The sequence below is a fragment of the Tasmannia lanceolata genome, unplaced genomic scaffold (genome assembly GCF_043159265.1).
Source record: "Tasmannia lanceolata isolate RefF3 unplaced genomic scaffold, GAP_Taslan_0.1 ptg000008l, whole genome shotgun sequence".
In the NCBI taxonomy this organism is placed as follows: Eukaryota; Viridiplantae; Streptophyta; class Magnoliopsida; order Canellales; family Winteraceae; genus Tasmannia; species Tasmannia lanceolata.
The window spans coordinates 6,659,853-6,682,859 of NW_027518685.1; the positions used below are offsets into that span (position 1 = coordinate 6,659,853).

The 23,007-nt window shown below is 41.5% G+C and overlaps 1 protein-coding gene across 1 annotated transcript; it reads right to left on the minus strand.

The window, feature by feature from the left end:
* Window positions 1-2,575: 2,575 nt before the first annotated feature.
* On the minus strand, window positions 2,576-11,309 carry LOC143884135 (uncharacterized). Its single transcript, XM_077387541.1, has 9 exons — window positions 10,849-11,309; window positions 10,467-10,515; window positions 10,301-10,382; window positions 9,991-10,036; window positions 9,796-9,894; window positions 6,200-6,268; window positions 5,727-6,054; window positions 5,018-5,163; window positions 2,576-4,830 (listed from the first exon to the last, which is right to left on the minus strand). The coding sequence occupies exons 1-9, from the start codon at window positions 11,203-11,205 to the stop codon at window positions 3,487-3,489; spliced, it is 2,520 nt and encodes an 839-aa protein (XP_077243656.1). The 5' UTR covers window positions 11,206-11,309; the 3' UTR covers window positions 2,576-3,486.
* Between the last annotated feature and the right edge of the window lie 11,698 nt (window positions 11,310-23,007).

Consider the following 23,007-nt stretch of genomic DNA (forward strand, 5'->3'; position numbering starts at 1 on the left):
CACAATTTCGCATAAACTTTGCATTTTTTTAATGATTTTCCCTAAATAATTACTTCCATTTTCAAGGACAAAATATTTGAAGTAATAATTACCCATCTAAGGTGATTGGTTGCAATTAGCACCAGCCAAAGTCTATCCGGGCCAGCCATAAGGCATCAGAGGAGGGCCCAGCTATACGGGTTTATCGTTATTCCCGGAACATATACCCGTTTTCTTTTGTCTTCGGATGCGTCTTGGCCGTGGTTTTATTTTATGAATTCTCACCATTTCAAAAAAAAAAAAAAAATACATAATGTACTCGCTTTGTTAAGATAGTTGTTCCAGAGTCATACTCTGGAGGGGGATCATACTCCATGAGGGGCCATATGAGAGAAATTTAGACCTCCGTGGCTTGATTTGGACAACTGACCAAGCCGCGACCACGCACACCACACCATCGGTGAGACGAACCAAAGGTTCCCCAAGAAATGCTAATTTGTTGATTTTGCTCTTCTTATGTTATACATGATATGTGTTATGATGATCTAAAAGATCCACAATTTAGATTGAAAATATATACGGTGTGAGACCCAAGAACTGTCCATTAGCATTGAACCCATCTGTGACTGTCTGCCCAACTTTTCGTATGCAAAACAGGTAACCGAAAGGGGCTGTGGACAACACGGGACTATCTCCTACTCTATCGCTCGATGGAAAGAAAGGCGAGAAATCAGAAAACGAAAGACAGTCTCCTTCTCCTGTCTCATAAATCCGTGTACCTAAACGGACCCAAAGACATGTCATCTACTCGCACAAGAACACCAAAAAGGGAATATGTATCCGGTCTGGAGAAAAAGACATGTCATCTATTTTCACTCCTTTATTTCCAGCACGGGATCCTGTTTTAGAAGTGTTTTCCTAACTTAAAAATAATCATATCTGCAAGAGAATCACTAGGCAGAAAGTCACTTTTATTATCAAAGCTAAAACACAATTTCCGCGCGCCACAAGGAGATACGCGTGTGAAATCCAGCATAAAATCCAGACCGCTGATCTTGTTGATCATGAGGCAACTTACATGGTCTGAGTCTCTTCCTCAGCAAACATCCCTTGCGTAACATAAGTCTACTAAAAATCAATATTTAAGCTTTCCTTTGGTGAAACCCACGAGTGCATCCTCTTCTAAACCTTACAGCTCAACATGCACATGTGGGGACCCTCCAGATTTAATTCCCCATCACCATAGGCTAGGCCCTTTAAACCTTTCCCATACCAGCTGGCTGGGTCCCACCTAATCCCATACCTATGCAGGACCCACGCTAACAATCCATCATGCTTCTGCGTCTGCCTTCCTCGGCAGCCTGCTCTATGACAGCTTTCACTCTGGCCTTTTTTCCATATAGCCCTTTTCACAGGTTGCACTTCCACAGCGGCCTGCTCTATGATGACTTAACTCTGGTGGCTTTCGATATGATACCAAATGTTAGGTGCCTAATCAATACGCCAAGAGCTCCAAAGCTGATGGAACGCATCAGGCAATGCCCTTTAAACCTGTCTCATACTAGGCTGGGTCGCACCTAGTCCCATACCTAGGTAGGCCCCATCATAACAACTTCTCTGTCCGGCGAAGCTTCATACCATTTTCCTTACACCTGATGCAAAATTTTGAAAAAGAAAAGTCCTGGATTCACCAAAGCATGCTTTCTATGAAAATGGAGAGAAAACTTGGATTGATAGATTCAAAAAATGCTTCGGAGTCGAGGAACACCAATACTATTATATTAGAAGCATTGTTAATATATATTGCATCATGTAAGAAAAGAATGATAACAAGCACCGTTTCTCTTACAGGGAATTCTTCTAATTTTGAGAGCTTAAAATCTTCCTGGGTTTCTTCTCCACTATTTTCAGCTGCTTCCTTGATCAGAGAGGTATTGTATGTGACGGTGACACTTGCACACTGCCCGATCAAAGCAAACATTAATTAAATTCATGAACTAAAGTTGTGACAGGGTGTTCTAATTGAAATGGCACGAGGCTTGAGTCCATCTATTGTTTTGGTTTTGATTTAATATACTTGTTATACAGTTTTTTGTTTATTCATAAAGCATCATTCTTCCATTTGAAAGCTAAATTTCCTCCCAGTCATTTGTTCGTTCTAATAATATCCATAAGTCAATCCTCAAAAATCTTCCCTTTGGACAATCCTAACTCTTCAACTTGCGGCCTAAAAAATAGACTTTTGTCACCGGAAAATGCGGTGGACAACACAAATTATATAGAATTATAAATTATCAGCCTGCCATTAGAAGAAAGCACACTAGATATTATAGCTAACATGACATCATTTCCACAAAAAAAAAAAAAAAAAAAAACTTCCCATTTTGCTTCCTTAATTACCATTTGCCTTCCTTGTGACCTTTTACTTCCTTCAACTTCTGTCCTTAGTCCGTTGAGCCACTGAGTCAACCGCTTGAGTCAACAGAAGCTGGCAGAGTTCGTGTTCAACAAAGTGTTCATGCTTTTAGTTCTATTTATCAGATCAGATAAAAAACAATCAACCAAGCTCAAGGAGATTTGGCCAAAGTGCATGGAATCATCACACAGAACAACAGTTCAAGATTCTCTATAAATGTCATGATCAAACATATAATCTAAAACATCGTGTTTTTTTTTAATGGCTCTAAAACATTGTGATTTAGCAACTTTATATACAATTAACACAGTAGTAGCTCATTAAACATAGAGAACTAGCTAAATCAATGAAGAGAAGCATTAAATACTGATAGGAATACATAAAACATGCAATAATCAATGATGGTACAAGATGACATTCCACACATCATATATCTAACCTGTTATCTCTGTTCCGTGATGTACATAGGGGCTTTCCAATTGGATGACCTGACTAAGAAGAATTTCACTGAATAATGTTACATGGGTCTGCTTGACCTTCAGCACTCTTTAGTGCTGTTTGGAGAATTTCTGTGGAGGATGTATGATTGCAACAATATAGGCACACTGCAACAAGTAATTCCCCTCAGCTAAAATGAAGGCTCCATTAGTCTCTTATCTTCCCTCACATAGTCAATCTCCTTGAAGCCCACCTCGGCATAACCTAATAAAAGTTTATCACAGTGAGGTGACTGTTCTTTTTAGTGGGTAACCTTTTGGTAAGGACAAAAGAAAACTATCTAGGTCTCAAAGCAGGAATGGGCACGACAAATTTGACTATGCCAAAGAGTAGGTTAGCAATGGGAATGTGACAGATGATAAATTTAAAATACTTTATTGCTCTCAGGTGATGCAAACTGTCAAGGGAGATGGATCTAATCTACTTGCTGGGAGCAGAGACAAACAGTGCCAGCTAAGAACATTGAACCCACCAAATAGAACAAAGGATTCTTTCACATCTCTTCATGCACTGTTTCTCACAAGTCAGTCGGGTTCCCATTGGCTCCTGTTTTTCTCCAAAGCAGCCATAAGCAATGAGTCCAATGTCTCTATTCAGAGTTGCAATGCTAGATCGGGTTGTTGGGAATCAAGCAAAATGCCCGAAGGCTGCTGAACTGGAGATCCAGGGGGCTGAAACACAATGTTCAAGTCTGGGGGGCGCGTGTCTGTTTTCTGCCTTTGCTGGGTATGTGAGACAAGACCTTGCCACGGAGACTGCAACTGAAACCTTGACAAGTCCGTTGCTACAGGAAAAACCATAGGTCTAGTGTCTCGAAAAAGTGGTTCTCCACCAACAACATGGACAGGTTGTGGAAGTGGCTGAGGGGCCGACCTGTTCTTCTCAGATTGCAAAGTCCCTGTCCCAGGAGCATTCTCACGAAATAGAGAAACTTTAGGAGGGAGGTCCCGAGTTGGGTTGTAAAGAGATGCAGCTGAGATCTGCATTTCAGGTATACCTGAAATGTCTTTGGGGTTCACCGGATGGGCAGCTGCCCCAATGGACATCCATATACGGGCAGCAGTGGCAGCGGCATTGGGATCATCTCTTCTTGATGATGGGACAGATGGCATAACCTGGGTACTACCAAGTGTCGATGAGTTTGAATATTTTGGCTGGTTTGGAAAATTTCCAGCAAATATTCTCTTCAAGTTGACTGGATCATCTAAACCTTGCTCATTAACGCGGGGAAAGTAACTTGGACCTCCTGTCTGGTGGTTAGAAACAAAATCCAATGAAGTAATGCCCACTCTACTGCTATTAGAATGGCTCATAGAATTCCCATTAGGCAAACCTCCAGTAACAACTGCACCCTCCATGTCCACCCTGCCATTTCCAGACTGAGATGCATGATGTTTTGCATGTGGTGCCACTACTTCTGACTGTTTAAAGGGAACAGAGCACACGGGATTCTTGTTTCTTGAAACCATCTCCAGCAATGGCTTGACTTCCTTTAAGACCGTACTCCCTGGCTTGGCAAAATCAATGGTTAGTGAGTTTTTTTGTTGCTGATACATGCCATTAACGGCCTTCAGAGTATCAGCTTTCCGGCTAGAAGCTGTTTCCAGTGTTTGAGTTTTGACGTCCAGTTTCATATTATTAGGACGACCATCCTGTACAGCCTTCCACTTCTCCCCGTTCTCGTCATTCTTTTTCAACTCAGCATTAAATTGCAAGTGTGCATTACAATCTGGATGCATCTTGGCGTGGTTTTCAAATGGAAATAGTACAGGTGTTGGAAGTGGTTCATATTCCCCAATCCATCCACGACCGAACTTGTACCCAGCAGGCAATGCCTGTTCAATTCGCTTCGATGCCACTCTCCAAGCAACGGGCCCAAGAGTGGCTGCAAAGCGGGCCAGGCTCCTTCCATAGGAATGATCTGCATGAAGCCCAACCTGATTCAAAAATTGAGACCTGGTGAGTATAAGCCAAAACTGAAAGGCTCTGTTTCTTTCAGGCTCCGTTTCTTTCAACATAAAAATGGGCGTAAAATTTGTTTGATGTTGTAAAAATGAACAAAAAACAAATTTTATGTCAAAAGAAATGGAGCCTAATGAAAAAAGTCGGTTATCTGTTACATACAGAAACCAGCTGCTTCTTTTCAGTCTCAAAGGTAGCAAAGACCAATTCAGGTCTGGTTACTGGTTGATTGGATACATTGTAAGTTGCACGGCGATTTTCATCTGGCACAGATAGCTTCTTCCCAAATTTAGACGGGAACCCCTTGACTGAAAAATAAATGGAACAATTGTCAATAGCTCAGTATCCTGAAAACCAAGAGAGGACAGAATTGAGAAGTACAGTATAAGGATTTGTGTCACAAATATTATTCTCGGTAATTTTTCGGCCAGGGAAAATCTTGGGATAGATTAAGTTTTTTTGTTTTTTTGGCTTTATATCGGAAAAAAATGATAAAAATAAAATTATTTAAAAATTTAAGAAAAAATATAAAATAAAAATATCATAAAATATTAGGATAATATCGTGATATTATCGCAATATTTTATGATAAAAATGAAAATATCGCCATATTTTTAAAATCTCGGGATTTTGTTGTTTTATCAAAATGTCGCAATATTTTGAAAATATCGGAGATATTTCTGACAGAGATAAGGATAACCTTCCATTTGGCCATAGTAACCATGTGGCTAGTGTATGATATTGTTACAAGTTACAAGTTACAACCATCTCCTAAGAATCCGACATGGAATCTTTAGAAATACATGTGCCACGTAGGGATGCCCATGCCCATATCCAAATGTTTTCCGAGCTACATCATAATCATGGATACCTGAAAGTTCCTCTGCCTTCTCCAGTTTATTTTCGGTCAAGAAAGAATTGCCATCAACAGGGCCTTCATCATTGCTAGGCTTCTCACAAACACTGACTTGTGTAGGGTTTGACCTGGTGCAGGCATCTCCTTTGGTGGCAAGAGTGGCACCCGAGGAGAAATCAGAGCCAACAGGTTCCTGTATAGTCCCACACAAGGACTTCTTTATTGACTTTGAAACAGAGATGGATCTCATTTCTTGAAGACACTTGGGATCTACCTCAGTGCCTACACCATCAACCCTTAACTTCTCAAATTTCTTTTTTGCCAGATCTTGTATGGAACGTGCCTTTAAAAAAAATCATGAAATGATAAATAAAGACAATAAAATAATGGGTAGGCAGAAAAAATAACTGAATTTGAAAACTGATAAAAAGCATGGAATCAATAAAATATTGGGTTAGCAGAAATAATAACTGATTTTTGAAGCTTACCTGTTTAAAGTATATGGTTTCTGGTGCATTGTACCGCATCGCATTGGTGCAAACTAGAAAGACATCACTCTGCAAGGATAGTCGCTTTAAAATCCATTGCATAACAATATGAAAAGCCATCCTCCCATTGTGCACGCAAGAGAGGATATGTGATGCATCTAAACTAAATAAAGGTACCAGAAAAGTAGATAAACAAGTAAACTGTGGTGCACTAAAATTGTAGTTTTGGCTTTATAGTAAGGCCACAAGGTCTGTCTTCCCAGTATTTTTGGGCAGTCCCTTGTATTTTAAGCATTTATTTAAGTCACTCCATGTTTGTTTTTTAGATGACCAATTTGATCTGCACCTATAAAAAAAGTGAAACACAAGACCAACTTCATGAACAAATGGAAAGAATTACAAAGGAATCTGATTCCCAACGACCTAACCTTGTGGCCAATATGGACAGTATGGTTGGAAAGAAATGAGAGAATCTTTAGAATAAAAGGCTCTGATATCAAGATTCTCACAAAGAAAATATTTAATAGAGTAGAGGAGCTGTAATGAAAAACTGTTTCAGAGTGGGCAGCTGTCAGTGGTGAAAAGAAAATGGAAGTTTTATCTTAAAAGTTGTGTGCCTAAGTTATCGTCCCTAGATGGAAACCACCTCCGTTGGGATTCTAAAAATTAAACTTTGATGGAGCAGTTTTTTTTTTCAGTAACCATAGCTTAGTTCCTGATCATCTTGATTGAGAGTATAGTGTGATTAGAGATTTTTTTAGTAAAGTTTGTCGCAATTCCAAAAAAGAAAAACTCAATGCCTTGGCCAGTTGTCGTTATTTTTCAGTTGCAGAAGGGCTTGTAGTCATCAACACCAAAGGGTTATGGATATCATGACCTCTAACATCTGTCTGTGCATTAGTGGGGAAGATACATGAGCAGGACCCTTTGTTTTTTAGATATCACCGGAATTTTGCAAATCATGTGCAACAATCAACACAGTCCTCCTTTGAGTTTTCACCAAGACTGCCTACTCGAGTTACTTCAAGTTTGCTTCATTCAATGTCTCTCCAACTGGCCCAATGGCATCCAGTCCATGGAACATTACTCATGGCCAGTTCTTTCATGAGTCTCTTGATCAGATTGAATACCATTTCACTATATGAAGTGCCACTCGATGATTTGATTCTAGCGAGTAACATAAAGTAACAGGTGACTCCTATGTTTCTTCTCTTTCTCCACTTTCTTCTCCTACGCATGTACTTACTGCTGACAATGTATCTCATTGTAGACACCCGGATCTGGGATCCACACTCATATCTTGAAATTACCTTCTTCCACATTTCCTTTACATTTTCCTGAAATTTGGTATGTTCCCAAGTGAACACGACCTTATTATTTCAGGTTAACTTGTTGAGCATAACTGTCATGTCCCATTTCTTCATTTGGAGACATGCAAGACTATTTGTCAATTGTCAGGCAGACAGACGGTGGAGGGGTATCAAGTTGGAAGATTTTTCCATCTGAATTTTGTTCAATTTATATTATAACTGCTCAAACATTGTTTGCATCTAGCTTTTTGCTTCATTGGCATGTCAATATTGGACACGACAACACAATCACCCTAATCGTAAATCTCTGGACCTTCTAGTTCAGCCTGCTGTTATCCTTAGATTGCAAAATTCAAATGTCACAACTCACAACTCTATTCGTAAGATCTATCAGATAGGAAAACATTGCATTCTTCCTTCCACAGTTAGATAGTAGACAGCTACTAATTTTGAATTTTTGCATTTTGATGCTTGGGGCACTGCCATCAACCAAGTAGCATCCATTATTATGCTTTGCTTATTGACTATTTTACGAAATACAACTGGAATGAAAAATCTCGATATGACCAAGAAATACATACATACCTCAATGAAGAAGATCAATGGTATACTTTCACTAAGAAATGAAGATACATTTGTATAGGATCAACCTCAATTCCAAGAAAATATCTCAGTGGACTAAGATCATCAATATTGAAGTCCCTTCTCAAATGGCCTTTCAAGTATTATAACATATAACAGCAGAATTATCCCTTATGATAATGATATCGTCAACACACAATCATGATAGTAATCCCTTCTTCCTAGTTAAAAACTGAGCTCTAATAGAACTCCAATGAACTAGAAACTTAGACACGAAACAAAACGAACTAAATAGACTGGACTAGTTGGCTTGATCGAGTCAATTTTGATCAGATTTTACAAAACAAGTAACCAGTATTAAGGCTTCTTTACTGTCTTAAGAGTGGCAAAGTGTTAAATATAACCCATTGATTAATGTTCTTGTTGCAGACAGCCAGTGTTCAATGTTCTTGAAAATTGATCTTTGTGAAGAAGATAAGAAATCACAGGTAGATTGAAGAGTTGGGCCATCTAACGCCATTTAAGTGTGTATCAAACTATCAATAATGTTATAAATTGTGTACAAGCTGACAGATGTCCCAAATGGACAACTCCATATTTTTTTGGTCTACATTCATAGCCCATATTCTGCACTGAAGTTTCAAAGATCTATTAAAAGAATGGTCTTGGTAAATGGAGATCTATAACAAATGCAAGGATAATGTAAAATTTATACAAATCTTATGCATGCCTCAACAGCTTTTAGAAAAAGGTGTTATGGATTTGTGAGAAAGCCTATTAACTAGGATAGTGTTCGATTCTTGGGAAGTGTGGGTAACATAGGGGGTCAAAGAAAGAAGGTTGGGAATTAAATCACAGAATTATGGATCTCAGGAAGCAAGCGAACTTCATCCTACTCATGCTATTGACTTGATTCTCCATTTAGCTTGGTTTGGGTTTGAGCTCATGGTCAGCAATTTGAAACTTTCAGATGAACCTGACTTATTTGGTGTAAGGGTCTGTAATTTCTTTCTTTAGTTTGCTCACTCAACAGTCTAGTTTGCTCAAGTTCACTCCACTTTGGTTGAAATTGTTTTTGTAATGTCCTTGCCTTAGTACATTACAAAGAATATCATAAGCATATAAGCAATGGGGAATTTCGGCATCTATTTTAAACCTCGCATTTTACATCAATTCTGATTATAAACAGTATTATTACTCTAAGATTTCCTCCTAATGGGCATGGGCCTTATTTTCAATGTCTTGAATGTGATTCTTTATTTCTAAAAGGATTGAACAACCGTTTAGCAATGGTTTATCCTTGATAGATCAAGCTTCTTCCCAGAGTTACTAACTAGCACTCCAAAGGAATTATCATAATCTCATGTATAAGTGGTAGCAAACACTTTGCCATCACCACTTCTTTACACTACAATATTTTTTAGGTGTGACTGTTCCCATAACCTGTATTTCTTTCCTCGTAGGTTTATGACACACTTAGATGAAGTACATAGCCTAAGTAATACAAAGCACGCTGCAGAAATTGAAATACTGAAAATACACACAATATCTTCTTTTCTTTTGAAATGGTTAAGGATGAAGCTCAATTCAGTAGATACAATACCAAGAATCCATAAAACAATTAATAGTCATATCTACAAAGAAGACCCATTATTCCTAAGAACTCAACAGCCATATCCCATCAAAATCACATCAGATACTGACCTCAAACTGTTCCAAGGAAGAGTAAGCGCCAGTTGCCAGCTTCTTCCTTATGGTACTAAAATCCATTGGTTGCTCAATGATTTCATGATAGTCAGGAAGCTACAAAACCAACAAAATAACAATCTCTAAACGAAATTGCAAATAACGCATACAACCTATGTTTTCCCTAAAAAACTGGGTTAGTCCTTGAAATACCTCTTTTGGATCCACAGGCTCTGCATACACACCATAAGTGTCTTTCCTGCAGCACAAACCAAAAACAGAAAATGTCAAAGAAATTCAGCTAAAAAGGGAATAAAATGCCAAACCATTGAAAATCAAAACAACCAATGCCCTGTTTGGAGCTCAAGAGAAGAAAAAAAAATTCTGATAGAATTTTTTTATTTCCACAATTTAGAGGAAAATGATATAATTATGGTTAATTAAAATAAAAAAAATCATTTCCAAACTTTTTAAGAAAATTCTTATCATTCAAACAAGGCCTTAAATGGATGAATTCACCCACTTCTGAAGCTTATGGAGAATGAGCTCCAACAACTTCCTGTCCGGTAAAGGCGTGGCGATCGATAGAGATCCAGACCGCGTGCCTGACACAATTACAAACACAGAGACCTTGAGAAAATCTACAAGACTAAGAAGAAAACACTGTAAAAGGAGGAGAAAAACCAAACCTGGAACAAAATCTCTTTCTTTAGTAGGAATTCCATTTCTCTCTCTTCCCTGGAAAAATCAAACCATAAAATAAACAAATGGAAATGCAAAAGAGCTCTTGAAAGTTGAAACAATCAATGTAAGATGAAACCCTAAAGTTGAGAAGAGATCAGATCAGGACATAGAAAAGTAAATATAAAAAGAGAGAGAGAGGGTAAAGATAAAGGTGAGAGAGAGAGAGAGAGAGAGATCAGAAACATGTGACTGTTTATGCTTTGACAGTTGACTCCACATAAGAGTGAGGCCAAAAAAAAAAAGACAGCTTTTTTATCAAAATCTGTCACAGAATCTGCGCTGGACTGGTCTCCTCCTTACTCCCCCCAAATCATTTATAAATATTACCTTCACAGATCCATCATCATCAGATCCATCCACGTCATCATCACCGTCTATTTTCCTCTTCTTTAAGGGCTTACTCCCGTTCTCGAACTCCTCTTCAGAAGAAGAAGAAGATGTTTGGTTGTGTGAGTGTGAGAGAGGAGAGAGTTTCAACACCAGCTTTATCTTTTTCTCTCTCTTGTTTTCTCTCTCTTCGTCTTGAGATTCGGAATCTTTCCGGCGGTGGCTCCGGCGTGATTTGTCAGATTCCGGCCGGATGTGGTGATGACGTGGCGCGTGATCGGACCGAGAAGGTCGGCCTTTTTTCTTCTTCGTCTCCCCCACTTTCTTCGGAGACGCGATCGCGATCTTACCCATCATCTCTCTTTCCCGAACCTCCGTTTTTCGCTCTCTCTCTCTCTCTATATCTTTGTTTCTATTCTTGTTTACCGTGTGTTTATTTTTTCGTTTACTCTTTTTACTGCCGAAGCTAGGTCCGAGCCTGGGGTGCTGTGGTTTCGATTTAGGTTCGGAATGGAGGATGATTTTTCTTCCTCCAGAGCCGATGACGCCAACGCGTGTGGAGCTTAGACCTGTCAAAATGTGACCCGGACCTGCTGGTTCACCCGGCCCGCCCGTAATTTACGGGTCCGGGTGACTAATCATTGGCCCATTTGAAATTCCGGGTCACTAATCATTGACCGGATTGAAATTGACACATGGGTCCACCCGGCCCTTCAAAACCGGGCCAGGTCGGATGGATCTGTGGGTGCCCGTAGAGAAGTGCAAAAGGTTTTATTTTGACACTTTTGACTTTTTCCGTAATTGTCCTTAATTTTTCTACTTTGCTATCATTTTTTGGTAATTTCTAATTTAAAACTTAGTGCCCATGATTATTATTTATTGCTAGCCAACTCTTCACAAATCTTACTTATGCCAATCTTTGCATTATTGTATTATTTATTGCTAGCCAACTTTTCACAAATCGTACTTATGCCACTCTTTGCATTTGCACGACGTCGACAGTAAGACAAATCTCTCAAATAGTGAACATAAATGGTCGGCGAAGGTGGCTAGCAAATCCCTGTACAAACCAAAAAAATCTTTAAAAATATGTCAAAAATGCGGGTGACCCGCTAGTCGAGCAGGGTGCGGGTCCAAGCTACGGGCAGGTCAAACCCTGCCCGGCCCGTCCGTTTGCCAGGTCTACAGGGAGCGTTTGGATTGCCGGAATCATATGTTGGAATCGGTATCTGATTCGGATTCCTTCTTGTTTTTGGTTCAATAGAAGAACGGAATAATGGGGTGGAACTTCACACTGGGCCGGAAGTAAGGAAAAGTTTCTCATTCTATTTAAGGGAGACACAGAATGGGAATTAGAATATGATGATGATTCCAATTCTGGATTTGGGCAATGCTTGTGATTGAGAAAAAAAAAAACTAGTGGGGCCTGCATTACTGGGTGGATCTAAACCATTCAAAAACTGGTCCGGACTAGATAAGCTGCTCAAAAATCTTCTCTCTAAGATGGTCCTAACCGTCAGATCTGTGGAGGTTTATAAGGATAAGTCCATGCTGGTCGCTTGATTTATCAGGCCCTTTTTTAGAACCGTTGATTTTTGTAGATCTTTATCGTGCACATGGGACATCAATTTGGTATGGGACTAGAACCATGTGGGTTGCTTCGAATACGAGATCGATGGTCTCGATCTCATTTACATGTGCCATTGACTGGTAAAAGTGACTATCTACTGTTAGATGTTCGGCAATTAATTCTCTGGCCTTACAAATAGTGGGACCCATTTGTATTCATTTCAGTTGGTACTTACTGGTCAGTGAATGCTTGCGTGGGTCTGCTGTCCGTTAATGAGAGTTCGTCAGATAGACTAACAATTTACTAGTATTCATTCTTTTCTTTTCAAACTGAAAGGAAGGAGAACGATCACCAATTTAGGATCGGGAAATGTTATTAGCACTACTTTGTTTTGATGAGGGCGGTACGGCCCGCACTATAAGATGATGCAAACCGTCCATTAGATGGGCAAAAATCATTTCCATAGGTTGTACCTAACCCTTCCATCTGAATGTTAGATTCTAACCCTCTATAGAATGGAGGGTTAAGATCAACCCATGGAAATAATTTTTGGGGCACAACCTATTTACTTATTTAGGCTGTGGCCCATCTAATGGAAGGTTTGTTTCATACTATGGTGCGGGCCATACTGTACTTTTAATAAAATGAGGAGTGCCCTCATCAAAATACAGTAGTGCTGATAACATTTCCCTTTAGGATAAAGTAATAATGATCACCACTGGGTCCCACGTTAGACATGGTACTTAATCACGACTGTTAATTTTGTGGACTATCGCGAGGCGAAACACATGATCATAACAAATGGATAAAAGTCCTAACAGAAATTGTCTTTAAAGTTTCCCGGATCTATTGATCTCACTAGCCACCAAATTGTTGTTGAGAACGCCTTAATCCGATGATCCTAAACCATTAATCTAACAAGCCTCTGTGTAGGGATTCGCTAAGAAAAGATGAGCCATTGTTTTTGGTACACCTTGATATCGGTTGGGCACATGGGATCACAAACATAGCATATGGGCCCTTTCATGAAAACATAGCATGTGTACCGCAACCAAGACCCAAAATTTTATTGCTAACAGTGACTCCATTGACCACCATCCAATGATGTTTTGGTAAGATCTTGACCAGCTTTGTCATTATATGGCAACTGGAATAATAGATTTGGGGGTTGCTAGCAAAATGAGAATCCCTTTTGTTAAAAACAAGGGCACACAGCCTTCTATCGTGACACACATGCATATACCAAAATAGAGAGCATGTATGCCTGAAAATGCAAAAAAACAGTACGTGAAAAATGGCCAAATCTTCGGTCATTTTCACCACTGTCATTATTTTCAGCACTGGATCATTTTTATAAGTCTTTTCCAGGAAACAATATTGTGTTAGTACAAAGTCCTTAAATGGCTATGAAATTATTCTGTTGAGGAGATGCATGTTTATTTATTATGCATCTTTACTTATCATTGTTATTAATTGATGGAATGCATTTTGAATTTATTGAGTGTGGGGCTCTCATTTGTTTGGATCTCTCCCTTTGGAATACAAGCTTGTAAATGATCCCTTCATTGGAAAGAACATGTGTTCCTTGAAAATACGACAAAGAACTAAATGTCACGACTAGGGGTGTATCAGGAATGCTGCGTAAGATTAGTGAGGAGCATGGTTTGAAATTTCTGAAATTTCAACCGAAATTCGGTACGTTTCGTTAATTTCGGATTTCGGTGTTGACCAAAAGTACGGATTTCGGTTGAAATTTAAAACCACGGTGACGAGTGCCCACCAAAAGTACTCAAACTGAACATAAGTCAACATAGCTCAAGGCCGCTATAGGGGGGTGGGGGGCACCAAAGGGGCTAGCCAGGAGTACCCAACAAAAGAGTTGTGGCAACATACTTCCGAAGACACAACAAGACGAGGCCAGTTGTCTTATGCGAGATTGCAGTGATGCTTCTCGACCAGTGAAGGTTTTCCCAACCATGCATAAGTGCAAGCACTTGCAAACATTGATAGGGGCAAATTACGAAAACCCATGTTGGACTATTGATGAGTTAGGATTTGATCTCATTATATCGGGCGTTCAACATGAGAAATTTATGACCGTCGTAGTAACATATGTATGTACTCTGATTCATTAAAGTGTGATCATTTTCCAAAGAGAAAATATCATAGTAATTTGAACACGTGTGAGTTATGGCCATGAAATTGGCCCATGATCTCGCCACTTCCACAGTGTTATTTGCACTTGGTGAGGATTCTTGCTCACAACTTTGTCCTCTTGCACAAGTGACACATCAGGGGGATTTTGTCTTTTTTACAAGACATTATTCCGTTTTGGTAACAGCCCTCTATGTTTATTTTCATATAGGTGTGTTCCAATTGATATAATGTATTTGATCATAAAGAGGTAGGCCTATTGAAATTCTTTTGAAAAATAAATCTTTTATAAGAATAATAAATATTCATCTACATATTGGAAAAAATAAAAATAATGTAATGATCAAATTACATTAAACATGTGAGCTTCATGTGTAGGCCTGATAGTGAATGCTAGCAACTTAAGATGAAATCAAGGATACCTTGATGTTTAATATTTTTGGTTAATTGCATTAATGACTAGTGTTTTAGGGCTCGGGATCTTAAAAAAAAATCTTATCAGTTAGCTAAATCCAAGTAGACCCCGCCTCATAATCCTAATCTCTTGAATTTTGGGTTTTGCTAGGCAATTCGGCGGAAAGCCATATGGCGGCTGATTTTTACATGAGAGAACAACTATATAGGCTCGTTTTTTTGGCAGATTTTGTCTTATTCATTTAATTCGTATGAGGTGGTTGTTCTCTGATGCAAAAGTCAGCCGCGAAATTGCAAACCCCCTCTATAAATATACTAGATCAGGGAACTTACAGTTACAACTCTAGCAATCTACACCTGCTAACAAGAAATTTTTAAGTTAAAGGAAATATGAATGGATAGAAATTTTTAAGTTAAAGGAAATATGAATGGATAGGCTTAAGGCTTCACATCAAAACTTGGGAAGCTCCTAGGCCAGCTCACTCACACATGGAATGGGAATTAAAGCGAACCCAACCCCATTTTATGGTAAAAACTCAACCCGAATTCTCAAAAAATCGATCGAGTGTGCCCTTAATATTGGGTCCACACAAGAAAAAATTTATATAGGGGTTTTTGCAAAAGAATTCTTCTACTTTGCTTTATTTGCAAATAGAGTCTTCTACTATGAGAATTTGCACATTGCGTCATCAATTTTGAGTGAATTTTGCAAATCAGGTGATGCAATCCGTTTGTGACCAGAATACCCATGTTGGCATTTTTATAAGGTAATTCTCCTCTTTTCAGAGATAAGGGCATTTTGGTTCTGTACGAGTCACAACAAATTTATCATGGCCGTTTTGTTCACAAATTAGCTGCATTACCCGATTTGTAAAATATACTCAAACGTGGTGCCTCTATTTGTAAATTATTAAACTAGAAGACTGGTCTTGCAAATATATCAAAGCAGAGGTCTTCTTTTGCAAATTCCCCTTTTATATAGGGAAAAATTGCCAATGGGGTACACCAAAATACAAGAATTGTGAACAGAGGTCACACTTTTGAAAAATTATCAGAGAGGGACGAAATTGGGGTTATCAACTCTCTAAAAAGGGGTTATCAACCCTCTAAATGGGGTTATCAAACTCTCAAAAGGGAGTTATCAACCCTCTTTAACAATTTTAAAAAAATGTGTCCTCCGTTCACAATTCTTTTATTTTGGTGTACCCCATTGGCAATTTTTCCTTTATATAGAGGCCCATACCTGTCACTGCCATTAATTTGGATCATCCAAATGGAAGGCCCATAGTGATGTTGTATGGAAGTATGTTGTCCCATATGAACCCTATTGTCTCATATTTAGTTTCCTTCTGCGACAAAATCCTTCTTTCACTCCCCTCACTAGATTACTTTAGATTATCTCCGGCAATACTCTGCACACGAAATAGACATTGTTAAAAGGAAAAAGGCTGGATCAGTCAAAGAATTTGAATTGTTATTTTGAAGGCCACACGGAAATTTACTCAAGTGGGTCATCCTTTGAAAGTAAAGGAGGGGCCTCATGAATGGATGGTCTGAACCATTTTCTCTGTTGGCTTATGTTGTAAGGCCGCGCCCCAAAAATGAGCCTCATAGAATGAACCTGACCCTTCAATTTGTGGAACCTTAAAATGGATGGCAGAGGATAAAAACCTCCATGAATTGAAGGGTTAGATCATCTTATGGGATCAGCTTAAAATAGCTTCTTCACATGTTTTTTTTTTAAGAAGGCAACAGAATATGTATATATATATATATATATATATATATATATATATGAATAAGAAGAACCGAGATGGTCCTGTTGGAACAATGAGCAGAGAAAATAGCAAAACAATAACTCAAGGGGGGAGATAGTCAAAACACTCCAATTCGGCCCGAGAAACACCGCTCTTAGCTAGGGAGTCGGCTGCCACATTGGCCGATCTCCGGACATGCTGAAATACCATGGAGTAGCCCTTTGCTCTATCCTCTATCTCCTCAAAGAAAGGCACAAGTCGCCAAGGGGGAGAAGCGGCTCCCGAAAGCCAGCGAATAACATTTACGGAGTCGCCTTCGACTATCAGTCTGTCGCACTCCAAGTGAGGCATGGAGAGAATCCCACTGTGAACGGCTCTAACCTCCGCCTCAGTCGAGTCGGCAAATCCAAGAGGCCCCGAATAGGCCCAAATGACTTCCCCTTTGTGATTCCAACATTACCCCCCCACTCCAGCCGCTCCTGGGTTGCCGAGAGAGGAACCGTCAAAATTGAGCTTCAGAGACCCCGGCGGCGGGGGGGACCAGGAGGGCCGAGATTTCACTTTGGTAACCGATTCCATGCATATGGTGGACCACCCTTCCCAGAGGGCATACGCAGAAACAAACCGAAAAAGAGGAAGTGAACGGGCCCAGGAGATGACCGCTGCTACCACCTGTATATATATCCAATATGGGGCCCGGGCCTTCCCTTCAAAGACCCGCGCATTCCACTCTTTCCACAAGAACCACCAGGATGCTAAGAGACACATCTTCCACAAAATTCTACCTTTCCTCTTCCACGAGCCCAGTCCCAACTCCGAATAAATTCGGCCATAGAATTGGAAACCACCCAACTGACTCCAAATCTAGAAAAGAGATGACCCCAAATATATGAAGCAACCTGGCAATGTATAAAAAGGTGGTCGATGGATTCCCCGGCGGATAGACATAGGGGGCAGTGATCCACCAGCCACATTCCTCGCTTCCGCAAGAAATCCATCGTCTGAATTCGTCCCCAGCTAACCGATCACCCAAAGAAAGCAACTCTTGGAGGGCACGCGTGGCACCAAACCGCGGAGGACGCATGTTCCACTAGAGTGGGGGTCAGATGGATATAAAAAGATTTAACGGAGAAAATCCCCGACGGATTCCAAATCCAAATTCGACGATCTACGCCCGAAGACTTGATGTAGCAGGAGGCCAATAAGGATATGAGGGCGCTGTAATCGCTTAACTCCCGAACAAAGAAGGCTCTGCGGAACTTGGGAGTCCACTCCACTTGCCCTTGTACCCGAGCGAAACATTCCGATACCCAAGCATCTTTCTGAGAAGATACAATATATAAGGCAGGAAACAAAACTTGGAGAGAATGGGACGAACACCAAGGGTCCTGCCAAAACGGAATGCGGTCCCCCCTATAGACTCGGAAGCGCACTCCAGGGGCAAATACGGACTTCAAACGCAATATGTCCCTCCATACAGTGATTCCTTTGATTTTAAAATTATCAACGGAGTCCCAATTCCCATGAGATGAACCATACTTACTGTCAATGACCCGAACCCACAAAGAGGAGTGTTCGTCTCCATATCGCCACAACCACTTGCCCATAAGGGCCTGATTAAAGAGCTGGACTCTCCTGATACCCAAACCTCCATTTTTAATTGGTGAGCAGACTAGACGCCATTTAAGAAGGGAGACCCCCTTGGAAGTCCTTGAACCACCCCACAAAAATCGTCTCTAAATTTGCTCTATGCGCTTAGCAACAGAAGCGGGACAATGAAAAAGGGAAAGAAAATAAATCGGCATATTAGAGAGAACAGCCTTTATAAGCACCAATCTACCTCCTTTGGATACCAAACGGCGCTTCCATGTGGCCAACCGACGCTCAATCCGTTGTATAATAGGAGCCCATAGGTTGTGTCTCGGACGGCCCACCCCGAGGGGGAGACCCAAATATGTAGCGGGAAAGACATCTAGGTCGCACCCCATAATTCCGGCGAAGGATGAAGCCTCGCTCTCAGATACATTAATCGCATACAACCGAGATTTGCCAAAATTGGATCGTTGACCTGAGACCATCTCATAACACCGAAGCATGGCTTTAAGATTGAGAAGTTGGGAGAGGACCGGAGAACAGAACAGGAGGGTGTCATCTGCAAACTGAAGCAGCGAGACTTCCACCTTACTGTTCCCAATTAGGAATCCTCTATATAGCCCCATGTCACTACCTTTCTTCAGAATACTGCATAAGGATTCGGCCACTATCAAGAAAAGAAATGGAGAGAGAGGGTCGCCCTGCCGCAATCCTCTAGAGGATTTGAAGAATCCTTTTGCTGAGCCGTTGAGGAGAACAGAAAACCATGCAGAGGATAAGCAATTCCGGATCCACCCTCTCCACCTTTCCCCAAACCCCATACGACCCATAAGATAATCTAGAGCGGCCCAATCCACACGGTCATATGCTTTCTCCATATCAAGCTTGCATAGTATGCCGCCTTCCCCTGTCCTCCGGTAATAGTCAATGGCCTCATTTGCTGCTAAGGAACAATCAAGAATTTGACGCTTGCCTAAAAAAGCACTCTGATTTACCGAGATAATGGATGGAAGAACCACTTTGATACGGTCCGCCAGCACCTTCGCAAGCACCTTGTATAGGCTGCCCACCAAGCTAATCGGACGAAAATCTGATACTTTGGATGCTCCATCAATTTTGGGAATAAGGACTAGAAAAGTTGCCCCCGTCCCCTTGTCGAGAATAACACCCTCAAAAAATTCTTGGAAAAAACGAACAAGATCTGGTTTGACTGTGTCCCAACACGTCTGAAAGAATGCCAAGCAGAATCCGTCAGGACCAGGGGCTTTATCCTGAGCTAGAGAGAATAGAGCGATTCGGATTTCCTCCTCAGAGAAGGGGATTTCCAATCCAGCAGAAGCGTCCAGGCTCAAATTGGAGAAACAAATGTCTTGGGGTATTGGGCGAACAAGCCCGTCAGCGGAGTACAGAGATCGGTAGAATGCAATAGTTTCCGCAATAATCTGCTCCCGATCAGAGACAACAGCCCCTTCCACTTCTAAAGATTCAATTCGGTTCCTTCGTCTGCGAGCACTGGCTATGGCATGGAAGAAGGCTGTATTTTTATCCCCCTCCAACAACCACTTGACCCGGGATTTTTGCCGCCAAGAGATTTCTTCAAGCTTTAACAACTCTTTATGTTCTTGGATGAGCCTTCCTTGTTGCTCAAAATCCTCCGCCGATGCCAATCCGCGATCCGCCAATGAATGAATCTCCAACAAGCGGTCCTCAAGAACCCGCTTCCTGCCGAGGGCAATCTCTTTCTGCTCCTTAGCCCATGTTTTTAATTTCCCTTTGATGAACCTTAATTTTTTGCCAATGACGACATCACTGGGACCCGGGAAGGTACAATCCGCCCACCATCGGACTAATTGAGCCTCCAAGAGGGGATTTTCCAGCCAAGCTAATTCAAATCGGAAGGGAGGGGGGCCCAGGACTCCATTTTAGGGGACAAAAAAAGAGGGCAATGATCGGAGACAGAATGGGGTAATGCCTGCTGGTAAACTTCTGAGATAGTTGCCAACCAGTCGCCCGATAAAAGAAACCTGTCAAGCCGGCTCCGGTTCGAACCTCTTACCCATGTGAAAGATGCACCGCCCAACGGCAAATCGGCTAGCTCGTTGTTGGCGATAAAATCAGCAAAATTTCTCATACCCACAGTAATGCGCTGACCCCCAATTCGATCTCGATAATCTAGAACTTCGTTGAAATCCCCCCTATACACCAAGGAGCGGAACATAGACCACGCATCTGATTTAATTCTTCCCAAAAAGAACACTTTTCAGAAGGGGACAAAGGACCATAGACTCCTGTGAAGAACCATTCTGATTGATCATTACATTTGCGGAAGGCTACAGATAGTGAGAAGACCCCTCGCCAAACATCCGAGCGGGCCCACAAAACGGTATCCCATGCCACCAAGATACCCCCTGAAGCTCCTTTGGATGCTACGAAAGCAAAATTCCAATCAGAGTTGAACCCCATGCTTCTCATATCTATGGTACTGATTTGCTCCATCTTAGTTTCCTGAAGACAAACCACCTCGGGTCGCCGGTGTTTAACTATTGCTTTTATTTGAATTCGTTTCTCCCGAGAGCCCAAGCCATTGATATTCCAGGATAGAATCTTCATCAACAACTAGAGTGCGGTAAGCTCCTCCCCTCCCCAACGCCAATTTTTCTTCCTTTTTTCTTACGCTTGAGACCACTGCTATGCGGTCCAGAGTCATAATTGATATCTGAGTGAAGCCGTATCAATTCTCTCTCTGTACGTTTCAGATTTGCGTCGGATATATGAGCTGGAGATGACCCTCCATCGACCTCCCTCAATTCCACCGCCTTTATGTTGGATCGGTATTCTTCAGCCGGCCCCGGATAAACTAGACCCAAGTGGGAGCTGATAGACACGGTATGATCCACCATCAATTCAATCACCTGATGGATAGTAACTGGACCAGAGTCAACCCGGGAAGAAGAGAGTGATGGGGCACAAAGCAGGGACTGGAGGACTGCCTTGCTACACCATCTTGGAGAAGAAGGATGGGAGTATTTGCCGAGTGAAACCTGGACCAGTGAACAGAAGGGCCACCCCCTAGGGGTACCATAGAATAAAGAACTCATATCACCCCAGCAACGAGTGTCAAATAGCACCACCCTTTGCCCCACCCGGCACTGAATGGAAAAACCTTCTTCTCGAGGTAAAAAAAAACACCTGCTGGTGGGATTTATTGTATTAGGTCCTCTCAACTGGCTGACCCCAGTTGCCTCTGCTGACGCATAATAAGATCGAGTGTTGCCCGAGATACTGAAAGCGGAAATAAGACTCAGCTGGGTAGAGCTCAAAGCTGCCGAAGAGGAGGGGGCGGTTGAGCTGGAAATTGGAAAAAGTGGCTTCAGGAGAACACCAATCTCAGGGCAATATGAAGGGAGGGACGTGGATCCTAAGGCTGAGTCAACCCAACTAAGATATGCATATCCAGAATATAGGTGATGAGGCCCTGAATCCCTCTCCCCTTCCTGGGACCCAAGGTCTGCCAACGAAGAATCCCAGTTGACTTTTTCACCAACCCCTTGTGCATCAATTTCCGTGCGATCTGAAGCGAGCACGTGACTGTCACCCACGCGAGAGGAGTCTCTTTGATACGGAGAAGATAATACGGATATAATATCTGCATAACTGTTGACCTGAGAGTACGGAGAATCGGAGTAGGAAAATCCCTGAATAGACCGATCGACACTGTGCCATCTGGGTGCATGTGTGGGACCCTCTGTTTGAAAGTGAATATTGGCATCAGATGAAAGACTGATATCCGACAACTCTTGATGATCCCGATTAGAGGCAATTGGAGGGAGCGCGGAGTCCACCAGTCCTGGGTTGGCAACATTGAAGGTCGACACTGAGAGGAACTCTGGGACGTCAATGGATGCATTAAATGCATGCTGGACTTCATTGATGGATGGTGGGTCTTCATTGATGGCAGTCATGTTGTTAGTAATGAGAGAATTAACTTCTCCAACTACACCAACCACTCCCTTATCCTTATTTAAATGGTGGTTTACCACCTCCTCCTCAGCCAGCATCCCATCTGTAGCAAGTGCTGATAAATTGGCACAGAGCTTTTCTCCTTCGTCAATTTCCCGGGAGGCTAGAATCCAGCGAAGGGTGCCATCGATAGAGCTCTAGATAGATAGTTCATTTCCTGGGCGACCTGCAGTTACGATCTTCAGCCCACCCACCCCATACCCGAACCCAGCATAGCATGACACATCCACCTCCACCACCTGGCCTAATTTTTTACCGATGCGCCGAAAATTGTCTGCACACCACGCTTCTGGCGGAACGCCTTCGATTGTCCACCAGGACGACTTCCCCTCCTTAGGAAATTTTAGATCCCAATGTTGCAGGTCTGCCAAAGGAGAAGAGAATGAAGAGCTCCAGTCTCTGATCAAATTCGAACGATTAGCACCTGCAGGGATGGCAATGTGTAGTTCATGATGAGCAATTTTATACACCACTGCTTCAGTCCCTTGATTGCTATTCTGAACAAACCATATCTCCACGCATCCAGATCACCATCCCAACCCTCCTTCATCTTCCCCCATAACCCCAAGTCTGCATTACTGATAGATTTAAGGGGGACTACCTCAATGTTGAAAGCTACCCCTTCTGAAGTTGCAGGAATCAAAGACTCGG

Excerpts from the sequence above, each read along its gene's own strand:
- LOC143884135 (XM_077387541.1), bottom strand. The coding sequence starts at position 11,205 with ATGATGGGTAAGATCGCGATCGCGTCTCCGAAGAAAGTGGGGGAGACG. Across the intron at positions 10,516-10,848 it reads ATGATGATGGATCTGTGAAG|GGAAGAGAGAGAAATGGAAT; the intron begins GTAATATTTATA and ends TGATTTTTCCAG. Across the intron at positions 10,037-10,300 it reads ATTCTCCATAAGCTTCAGAA|GAAAGACACTTATGGTGTGT; the intron begins GTGGGTGAATTC and ends TTTGTGCTGCAG.